The 11,646-nt window shown below is 40.2% G+C and overlaps 1 protein-coding gene and 2 long non-coding RNA genes across 3 annotated transcripts; all 3 read right to left on the reverse strand.

Moving 5' to 3' along the window:
* Positions 1 to 2,167: 2,167 nt before the first annotated feature.
* LOC307269984 lies at positions 2,168 to 2,723 on the reverse strand. The gene is made up of 3 exons (XR_013845521.1): positions 2,688 to 2,723; positions 2,435 to 2,518; positions 2,168 to 2,245 (listed from the first exon to the last, which is right to left on the reverse strand). It is a non-coding gene; the product is annotated as an uncharacterized lncRNA (long non-coding RNA).
* A 4,336-nt stretch (positions 2,724 to 7,059) lies between these two features.
* LOC307269636 (uncharacterized protein) lies at positions 7,060 to 8,721 on the reverse strand (the record flags this gene model as incomplete). Its single annotated transcript, XM_080052633.1, has 6 exons — positions 8,662 to 8,721; positions 8,495 to 8,566; positions 8,139 to 8,371; positions 7,863 to 8,041; positions 7,667 to 7,760; positions 7,060 to 7,428 (listed from the first exon to the last, which is right to left on the reverse strand). The coding sequence occupies exons 3-6, from the start codon at positions 8,169 to 8,171 to the stop codon at positions 7,060 to 7,062; spliced, it is 675 nt and encodes a 224-aa protein (XP_079908759.1). The 5' UTR covers positions 8,172 to 8,371; positions 8,495 to 8,566; positions 8,662 to 8,721.
* Positions 8,722 to 9,601: 880 nt separating this feature from the next.
* Positions 9,602 to 10,213, reverse strand: LOC307270057. Its single transcript, XR_013845529.1, has 3 exons — positions 10,116 to 10,213; positions 9,781 to 9,849; positions 9,602 to 9,640 (listed from the first exon to the last, which is right to left on the reverse strand). It is a non-coding gene; the product is annotated as an uncharacterized lncRNA (long non-coding RNA).
* Between the last annotated feature and the right edge of the window lie 1,433 nt (positions 10,214 to 11,646).

Genomic DNA, 11,646 nt, shown 5'->3' on the forward strand with positions numbered 1-11,646 from the left:
CACCTCTGCCAATAATCTGAATTATCCTCCTGAGCGGAGAATTACAAATATTAATATTACATTTTGTACATTGAGAGGGTAAGTCTTATGGAGGAATCCATGTTGGAAGCGTCAAATCAAATCAGTTTTATTTGTATAGCCCAAAAACACAAACACATTTGTCTCAGTGGGCTTTACATTTCATACAATATGATATATGATACAATATGACACCCTGCCCTTACACCCTTAGCTCGGCTGAGAAAAAACTCCCAGTAAAAACCCTTTAACGGGAATAAAAAAAAAATTGAAGAAATCTCAGGGAGAGTCGACAGAGTAAGGGATCCCTCTCCCAGGACGGACATGCTGCAATAGATAAGTAGAGAAAATCACGAAGGAATTTGATCATTGACCAGGTGATTACATGGTAATACTAAGTAAAGTGCGAATAGTGTGGATGCAGGAAGACTTCAGATGCTGCCAGAGGATCCACACCGTCTCGTCTCCACCAGGGAAAACTAAGGTTTCCAGCGCCGGGATTACATCCCACGTCTCCAGGTGGCATCCTTAACCACTGCAACATCTTTCGCGTTGATGGTCCATTCTCAGATGTTACCGGGGGGGGACCAGATCCACACCGTCTCGTCACGACCAGGGAAAACTGGAAGAGGAGAGACAGGTAACCAGTGAGCAAAGCAAAAATTAATTTAAAGATTGAACAAGCAAGCGAGTAGAAAGAGTACTATCCTGATGGACGGTGAATCAAGGCTGATGTGAGGCAATAGCAGGCGGGGAGCATCCGTTCCTAGGACAGCTGATTCCGCACAGAACTCAGAGTCAGTCGAGTAGTATGGAGAGTGCTTGGTAGACAGAGGGAGACAACCCCCGGGGCAATGCTCAGCCAATCATGGAAGATAGACAGAGGAGAACAAATGTCAGAGAAATGGTATCAGTTATGCAATTAGCGTCGGCAGGACAATTTTTCAGTGGGAGGACAACCGGTACTCAGGCCCAGACAAACCGAGACCGAGGCAGCTCCTCAGGCTGTTAATAATAACGCTATAACAATGGTGAACAATTCATATTTGTCTGACCTAGTTGCGCGATATGCCCCATCACGGGCACTACGGTCTACGACTGCAGAGCTCCTGTCTGTCCCCAGAGTTAAGAAAGCTGCCGGCAGCAGGGCTTTCTCGTATCGAGCTCCTTCGTTATGGAACACACTCCCAATAGAGATCGGGCAATCTGAGTCTATCGAGGTGTTCAAGTCTAAACTTAAGACTTATCTCTTTGAATTAACCTTTGGTTAGCGCTCATCCACCTCTCTGCTGGTGCGGGGTCGGTGGCGGGTCACCCTGTCTGGGGTCGGTTCTCTGGCCTCTGCTGGGGGGGAGTTTGCTCTGGGGTAGGTACCGGTCTTGGGCTGTTCCGGTGGGCTGCCCTGGCCGCTCGAGCTGGGGCAAATTGGCGTCTGACCGTGGGCACCGCTGCTGGGGGGTGGGACCTTGCCTTGCCTCCGGACAGGTGGTCGCGGCGGCCTCCGGGGCTTGGCCCCCAGCTGCCCCCCAGCACCTCGCCCCCAGAGAGCACGCCCCAGTGCGGCACTAGTCCCGAGGAGGACCGGGACCGTAGATAGAGAATAGAGTATAGAATAGGGAAATAGCCAAATGCACCGCTGCCACGAGGAGCAACCACAGCCGAAACCCCCGGAGGGGCGGCCCGTACAGCCCACACGGGCCCGACGGACCGGCCATGAGATTAATATTATTTCCGCAAACGCGTTAGTGATTATTTAATTTAAAAAAGTTAATTCAATATTCCGAGCGGGGGACTTCCTTTAGTTATTTGACCATCTTTATTTGCTGATCTCGTCCCCCAATAACTTTAACTGCTACCCCTGTATTTGACAGTAAAGTGTTAAGGTTGCGCGGCTGTCAGCCTGGTTCTCCATCCGAGGCTTCAAGGAAAAAGTGTCAGAAATAAGTGCCTGCACAGACGGACACAGGTCACGACTAATGCCGCTCCTCCTGCGTCGTGCATGCAAGAATTAACTCTTTTTTTTTTGGCCATCATAATAGAGCTTCATGCACTTTAGGGGTAAGCTGCTTTCCAAAGAATGGTACTGTAACGGAATGTTAGTGAATGCAAAATGCCAAAGAGAAAAGATACCTTGACATAACATATCGTTGAGAGAGGTATTTGTGTAGGTCTTTCTTCTTTCTTTCATTCCAGCCTCGTGCTTGAATGGTTATCATATCAGTCCGTGCTATCAGTGCAGGGGAGAAAAGGTTACTAATACAACTGTTGTAGTAGATGATTTTCAACTTCAATATTTTGACTTTCGTTCATTCTTCAAAATTGTAAAGCTTGATTTGAGCAAGATTATGTAAAGATGATGGTAGAAATGGCATACAAATCATGTACTACATGTTGAAGGAAACATTAATTTACTTACTGGATTTGGTCATGTACTTTGTCGTCAGTGCAACACGTGACAAAAAAGAATTCACCTGCTCAACCTCCTCGCCAACTGTCATACCTGCCATTGGAAGACATGATAAAAAAAAACACAGATGTAACAGCATGTGTGATTTAAATTTTCACAGTAAAACCTCTTTGATGCCTTTTCAAATGTTTAAATGTTTTACGGGTAGGGTTTGCTTAATCTTTAGTTATAGTCAATCTCAGCTGCATGCTGGACAACTAACCTGCTCCTTCCTGATTGCGTCCACCCCACTGCACCTGTGGTGGAATAAGATCATAATTTGAATTTTCCACATCACCTCCAAAATTGCTTTCTGGACCCGGAGCCCGCAGTACTGCGTTCTATGGCGTTCTGTCAGTGATTTCGTTATGTTTTAATACATTATTTAACATTATTAAATCGCAGCAATGTGGTTTAAATATCACCGGAAAGCTGAGATTCTCCCCTTTCCGGGACATATTCTCGCGTTATTCTACGTGACTCACAGCCAGAGATATGTTGCTGAGAGGCGCGAAAATGTATCAACCCTTTCCCTTGCGCTACTGGCTGAGCCGCTTGTCAATCAACATTTTGCGAAAACGTCATCGGCCCTTTCCCTTGCGTGATTGGTAGAGCTGCTTGCTGTCATATTTTGTGAAAAACCATCCAATCAACTTAGTGTAATCACTAAGGACCTCCCACTAAGGTCAAACATACACAATCACTGAACAAAGGACTCCTATCATGCTCCTAATTTCGATTTCACCATGGTGCGGATGTTCGACAACTGAGGCCCGCGACGAGATTCAGAGGAAGACGCCAATTCCGACATTGAGGGCTTTGACGAAGAGGAATATGAAGATGACATGGATCCATTTGAAGACGGGTAAGAGCATTTATTTGACAAAACGTCTGTTTTTGTAATGGAAGCTAAGTGTGAACATGTAAACTAGCTTGAATGTTGCGTCCGTGACGTGACCGATTTTTTTTTTGGAACTGACGTGACAGAGCTGTATACTCTTGTCGCCAGCCTTCTGTTGTTTGAAAACAAGTAATAGTTTGAAAACAAGTAAAAGTAAGCAATCTTCCCCGTGTGTCTCAATTTTGTTTGCTAGCTGTCTCGCATAAATGGACACCCGGGGTGTGTGTGTGTGTGTGTGTGTGTGTGTGTGTGTGTGTGTCAATATTTTGACACACACACACACACACAGCGCTGTCTGTTGTGGGAGATGGAAAGCCGTCATTTAGTCTGGCTGAGGGGAGGAGACAGAAGTTACGAGAGAGAGAGAGAGAGAGAGAGAGAGAGAGAGAGAGAGAGAGAGAGAGAGAGAGAAACAAACAAACTGTAGTAGGCTATACAGCTGTTTATAAACGGATATAATAATTTATTTTAGAAATTGCAAATGAAGCTCTGTGTGTAAATGTAAGATAGCTTGAATTTTGCATTCTTGACATTACAGGGACTGATTTCTCTATTGATAGCACTACTTTTGTTTACTTTTGTTTGAAAATAATAGTAATAGGTGTGTATTCTGTGTAAAAGTATTTCCCTTTACAATTTACAAATAGTACAGAATGGAAATGTTTTTGCATCGACTTTTATTACACTGTTGTTTGCAAATACAAGTTGTGAAGTTTGAATATTTTTGTTATGAGATAATGAGACTGATTTCTGTGAATCTGTGGCAGCACCAGGTCCAGGAGAAGAGGAGAACCACCCGCAAAGAGGTCCCGTGTCCCAACTCCACCAGCACCCCCTACGCAGCAGCGGGCTTGGAAGACTGAGGAAGACCAGGACACCGCTCCTCCTGTCTCCAGGTTTCAACCTGCACGCACCCCTGGCCCACAGCTAGGCACGCACTTCTACACACCAATTGAGCTCTTCAAATTGTTTTTCACTGCACACACTGTACACACACTCTGTAGCAACACAAACAAACAGGCTGCCAAAAAAATTGCCATGGGTAAAAAGTTTAAATGGACTGATTTGACAGTTGAGGAGTTTTACAAGTACATTGGACTCCTCTTTTACATGGCCCTGGTTAGACTACACCACATTGCTGATTACTGGAGGCAGAACCACAGTTTAACCTGTCCATTTGCCGCAACAGTCATGAGTAGGGACAGATTTGGTGTCATCTCCTGGAACTTACACATAAGTGATCCAGATGAAGATGTAAACAATGATAGGAAGAAGGGAACGCCACAATTCGACAAACTCTTCAGGGTCAAACCTCTCCTCAATTTGATCAAAACCGCAGCAAAGACCTATTTTCATCCATACAAAAACCTAGCCGTGGATGAAAGGATGGTTGCCTCAAAGGCTAAAACCGGAATTACTCAATACATGAAGGCCAAACCTACTAAGTGGGGTTTCAAATTGTTCGTTTTGGCGGACTCAAGCAATGGCTACACCATAGATTTTAACATTTACACAGGGAAAAGTGACATCCCCTCCGGACACGGCCTCTCTTACGATGCTGTAATGTCAGTTTTTGTTTTTGTAAACCACATTTAGTCCCGTTTTTATTAGTCAACAATAAAGCATTATATATTTGATTATAGTCTTCGTCACATGACCACCATTTACGTTGCGTCTCGTCTCGTTTCTGTCACGTGATAAATGTTCGTTGACGACGATATTTTGTCATACATTTCGTTGACAAAAACAACACTAGTATCAAGTCATTATTCAGTCTCATTTTGCTTAATTCCTCATATGTGGTCAAAGTAGAGTAAGAGACTATTTGTATTTTGGCAAATTTGATTTTAGTCATGTTTTTTGCACTTCCCAACTTTTTTTTGGAAAATGACAGTGCATTATAGAAGCTAATGCTTTGTAAATGGGGATAATGCTTTCGCTCAGCAGGATAGTCTTTTTGTTTTCATGCCTGTTCACTTTTCTTGGCTCATTTGTTGTCTGTCTGTTCTCTTCCAGTTTTCCCTGGTGGAGACGAGACGGTGTGGATCAGGTCCTTCCTCTGGCAGCATCTGAAGTTCTCCTGCATCCACACTATTCATATTTTATTTTAACATTAGTTAACATTAGTCAAATATTGTATTCCTTCGCTAAGCTAATGTTTTGGAGAGGCAATTTCAAGAGCCAAAACAATTTGTCCTGGTGAATAAAGGTATTATTTCACATAAGTTTCCACATTTTTCAAAAATCTGACTTCAAATTGCAGCATTTGTGTCAAAATATTTTTGTTCACATTGGTCTAGGACAAAAGTGAAACTCCCTAATGTAGAGCTGAGAGTGTTCTGAACATTTTGATATGAATCACCTGGGTATTATGTTATCTACTTGCCCTCTAAAATGGTAATTTATAAAAAGCATGTAAAATCGAGAAAATGCCCTTAGATCTCAACCCAAAAAAACGTTTGGACAAAAAGATCATTTTAGTCATGTTTTTTGCTCTTCCCAACCTTTTTATGGAAAAATTCTAGTACATCTTAGAAGCTAATGTTTTGGAGAAGCAATTTCAAGAGCCAAAATAATTCAATCAGATGAATAAAGGTATTATTTCACACAAATTTCGAAATTTTTCAAAAATCGGACTTCAAATTTCAACATTTATGTCAAAATATTTTTTTTTACATTGGACTAGGGCAAAATTGAACCTTCCTAACTGAGAGCTGAGAGTGTTCTGAACATTTTAATATGAATCAGCTGGGTATTATGTTATCTACTTGCCCTCTAAAATGGTAATTTATAAAAGCATGTAAAATCGAGAAAATGCCCTTAGATCTCAACCAAAAAATGTTTGGACAAAAAGATCACTTTAGTCATGTTTTTTGCTCTTCCCAACCTTTTTATGGAAAAATTCCAGTACATTTTAGAAGCTAATGTTCTGGAGAAGCAATTTCAAGAGCCAAAATAATTTAATCAGATGAATAAAGGTATTATTTCACACAAATTTCGACATTTATCAAAAATCGGACTTCAAATTTCAACATTTATGTCAAAATATTTTTTTTTTACATTGGACTAGGGCAAAATTGAACCTTCCTCACTGAGAGCTGAGAGTGTTCTGAACATTTTGATATGAATCACCTGGGTATTATGTTATGTACTTGCCCTCTAAAATGGTAATTTATAAAAGCATGTAAAATCGAGAACCAAAAAACCAAAAAACGTTTGGACAAAAAGATCATTTTAGTCATGTTTTTTGCTCTTCCCAACCTTTTTATGGAAAAATTCTAGTACATTTTAGAAGCTAATGTTTTGGAGAAGCAATTTCAAGAGCCAAAATAACTCAATCAGATGAATAAAGGTATTATTTCACACAAATTTCAAAATTTTTCAAAAATCGGACTTCAAATTTCAACATTTATGTCAAAATATTTTTTTTTTACATTGGACTAGGGCAAAATTTAACCTTCCTAACTGAGAGCTGAGAGTGTTCTGAACATTTTAATATGAATCAGCTGGGTATTATGTTATCTACTTGCCCTCTAAAATGGTAATTTATAAAAGCATGTAAAATCGAGAAAATGCCCTCAGGGCTCAGAGGGTTAATATACTTTTTAAGTGATCGTTTACATATTGCGATTGATTAGATTAACTTTCCCCAACAACATTCATAACACAAGCAATATACAGTGTAGGAGGTAATCTAGAATAGATACATTACCTCACATTTACCAGAGTGACCCTTGGCGTGCATCACGGACAGGAATGGCCTATTTTGCAAGAGTGGAACAAGTTCTGGAAAGGACTCGCACACTTTCTGGAGGTATGGATAGTATTTGCACATGATGTCTGTGCAAATGAACTGTATTTTATAGGCCATGGCAAGCTCCTTCTGTAGGAAAAGAGGATATGCAAATATCTCTCCCCTAAACATGTTCAAGGCTTTAAAAAGAATGCCATGACGACAGACAGCCACCTCCACACCCTCTTCATCCACTTTGGACCCAGACTTGTTGGCAGTCTCTCGTGCAGCTGTCCATTGTGACTTCCCACAGACACCTTTCCCAGATACCTTTGAAAACATGTAACATAAACGGTTTGAAAATAAAGCTTAACATCTAATTTACCGAACTCAAATAAGAAATATACAGCATGTTTTTGCTTCTCTGAAAATGGTACTTTTCAGCTTTGTGTTTTAACAAGCACATATTTAACCTGGAAGCGTAATTTTCTACAATGTATGACCAAAAATAATTTAAGTGCAACTGTGTTAGCCACATTTTTGTGATTATAATAAACATACAACTCACAGGTTGGACTCGATTCCGGATAAGCTGCACAAAGTCTGCCACATCCTTGTCCTTTGCAAAAAATGCACCGTCGAAGAATGCATTTTCACCCACTCTAAACATTTGCAAAGGAGACATTCAGATTCCATGCCTAAGGAATTTCCAAATACAATGATACATTATACTTAAATTAATGTAATTTAATAAGCAGCAGTACCCTTTGGTCCTGCTGAATCGATACATCTTCCGGTTTCCGTCAAGCGAGATTGCTGCAACATCCTCAGCGCAGGCTGGGCATGAGAAAGGTTTTTTGTGGAGTAGTTTGTCTTTATCATCGCGACAGTATGTCCACTCCAAGAAGCTACGCTGTAGACTGTCACCATAAATACTCCCTGCCTATTATTAAAAAGGAGATAACATTCAATTATGTGAACAATTAATAGCACAGCCAGTGTAGGTGACTACATTCTCTGAAGAAAATGCTATGACTTACGCGCCCAAAGGTGCTAGAACGTTGCTCAAGCATTTTAACAAATGCTTGTCGGGATAAACCTGGTGCAGTGACTTTCAGCTCTTCGAATGTCTTAAAGACATCAATAGCGTACAATGTCTGAAAAACCACATTACCAGGCCAGTAACCACTGGCCTGTAGGTCTTTCAGTCCAGGAGTCCATGACGTTAAGCAGGACCTGCAGGTACTTGTAGGCAAGGACAGATCATATCGTCCTGTGGAAACAAGGGAATATAATATGTCCTAAATTTTTACACCAATTCAATTCGGTTCTCTCAATATACTGTGTGTAGTCGTTGCAGAATCATAGCCCAATGCTTCAATGATGGTATGCTTACCAGTACAAACAGTGATGTCTGCAGCATCACAACTGCATATGTTGCTGGGCCGAGCAACTGGTAACAGACGTGCTATAATGAAATACAAAGCAAAGAAATAAGGAGTACATCTCCAAAACAATATTTTATAATCTAAAATAATTTTAAAACTTTTCATACATACATACCTTGTTCAGATATTGTATGTGTCCCATCATCATTTAGCAATGCATAGCATGTAGGTGGAATTGCTGTATAAAAACCCTCAAACAGAGAGTCCCTATTGTGTAAAACCCAGCTCTGATGATGGAACACGTCACAGTCGTGCTTTGGCAGGCAGTCGCGACATCTTATTACAGCCTGTTCTATGTTGCAGTGGTCACAAAGCTCAAGCAAAGGTTTCTCTGCTGAGAGCATCAGATCCAATAGATGCGGCCTTGCAGTCTCCCATTTCTCAACGGACAGTGTCTGCCGCATCTGCCAGGTCCTAGGAACCGTCAAAGCTTCTAGTGAACAATCCAATGGATCTTCCATCAAGCTTTCCTTCAGCAACTGCAGCTTTACGTCTAGGGGCAGAGCATGAAATTACTATCTTCAAAAGGTAAACTCACTCTTGATTTTGGGCTGCTTGTAGGGCTGCAGCTAACGATTATTTTGATAATTGATTAATCTGTTGATTATTTTCTCGATTATAATCGATTAGTGTTTTGGCCCGTAAAATGTCAGAAAATGGTGAAACATGTTGATCAATTTTCCAAAGCCCATGTTGACTTCCTCAAATGTATTTTTATGTCCAAAACACGAAGATATTTCAGTTTACTGTCATAATAGGATTGAAGAAACCAGAAAATATTCACATTTGAGACGCTGAAATCAGAGAATTTGGAAATTTTTTATTAAATTACTTGAAACGATTAATCGATTATCAAAATAGTTGGCGATTATTTTAATAATCGATTCGTCGATTAATCTTTGCAGCTCTAGCTGCTTGTAGACAATAATGTCCGAATGCCGACATGTAAATGATAAACAAACCAATTTGAAATAAGAAAGCCAAACTAATGATATCAAATGGAAATTTCCAATAAACTATGATATCAAGACATGTTCATAGAGCTTAAAACCTACCAATTGTCTGCTGCGCCTCTTCCACTTCTAATGCAGTAGCTTAAATATGACAAAAAGACAAGGACAGAACAAAAACAAATTACTAACATAAATTATAAGTTGCATGGTTGTTCAATTCTATTTATATACTGCCATTTTTAATACAACATTTACCAGATGATGTAAATAACTTTGTTTACTTTCTGTTGAAGTGGTGGCATCATCTTGATGGGTATCCTTTGGCTTTAAGTGAGAGGATGGCCGGGATCCTGTCATAAAATAAATCTTATGATCAGGCAATGATTAAATTGGTATCTCTACCTTTCAATGGCCATTAAAAACAGCCAAAGCCTCTTTTACATGAATCTAGTTACCATTTCAACTTTAATGTGGTGTGATATTGTAATGTAAGGAACTACAGTAACACTTAGAAAAGGAATTTAAATATCATTAGCCATCAATTTGAGAGAACTGGAGACTTTATGAACCTCAGACGGATGCACAGACTCATTGAATCAGGAGAAGTCACACTAACCTCCATAAGATGTCTGTTTCTCAGCCAATAAGCGCACATCCTTCTCAGTGTGTTTTATTTTATTTTTTGACTTTTTCCCCTGCTCACCTGATTCTTTCCTCTAAAATGAAAACATAATTGAAACATTTAGTAGTGTTAGGTTACAGTTGCTATCTGAGGAGACATTACAGTGCTAAACAAAATTGCATATATGAAAAATATTTAGAAAATAGTATTGTGGCACTGTACTTTAAAAACGTGTCTTGCTAGTTTCACAAGAGTTACTAATTTATTCAAATTACATGTCTAAGCAACTGCAGTGAAAGATTAAATGCAGACAACATCGGTCTATAATATAAAGTAACTAGCGTGTGTTTTAATTAAAATTAGGTGGGTTGTCTGAAAGTCTAATATCAATACTACATATAACATTACATAAATAAAAACATACAGGTACATTTGAAAGAACATTCACTCTACTTTACCTTGTGGTTACTGTCACTACACGATCTCTGAGGAGCCTGCACGATATGAGGACCGCATGCGCAGAACGGCCGCCATCTTGGAAAGCCCGCAGTCGCCTAGGCAACGCACGTCAGCGTCCTCACCCCCGCCCCCTCATAAAGTTCTCCGTGAGCACAAGCACGCACACACACACAAAGTCCGTGGCTTAGCCGCCCCGTAACTGAATTTAATTCCAACACGTAATCAGTAGCATGATTAACTGTTCTATCTTCATAACAAACTAAATGTCATGCAAATTGGTTCAGAATTGAGCGAGTTACAGTCTGTTTTTAGTGCAGTCTGTGGCTCTCCAAAACACTTTGAGCTAAGCGGGCTGTCAATGATGGCGGCCATTTTGCGCACGCGCACCTCATATCGTGCAGGCTCCTCAGATCGTGTATGACAGTTACAACTGACTGACGCAGACGCATTGTCATATAAACACAATACGACACGCCCCTTCTCAGTCGCGGGAAACGGGGCAGCCATGTTGTTTAGGTTGTAGGCCTAGTTTTAAAAATTAAAAGTAGAAAATTAAAAAGTGATAGTAGCCTACTGTGATGTGTTTCGTGTGATGCTTTACACATTCATGTAATCAGATTTGATAGATTATCAAGAGTATGAGAAATATTCTGTTCAAAATCAAGCGATTTAAGTGAAGAAAAATGTAAAATGGCATGTCACATTTCAAACAGTCTGTTCAATGTGCTTCAAACACAACAAATACAATTGACATAAATGGATATTTGAGTGTAGGCCTAGGGCCTATAAAAAATAGTGATTCATGAAAACATTGCCTAATTAATTCCCTGCCACCACCAACATAAAATAATGTAGGATTATTTCAACATGCCACATTTGAAAGGAGTTACAGAATTTGTGAGTCAAGCAGAAAGTCACAGGTCATAATGACCTTACAGATTGCAACAACAGCAGGTGTTGCAAACACAGTAGAAAACAGGAACAATATTACAACATCTCTGCAACAAATAGAACTACTATAATCTATTAGAAGCAGCCAGTTGCTAATATGGTCAGGTATTGGAGA

The sequence above is a fragment of the Ammodytes marinus genome (genome assembly GCF_949987685.1).
Source record: "Ammodytes marinus genome assembly, chromosome: 24".
Classification (NCBI taxonomy): domain Eukaryota; kingdom Metazoa; phylum Chordata; class Actinopteri; order Uranoscopiformes; family Ammodytidae; genus Ammodytes; species Ammodytes marinus.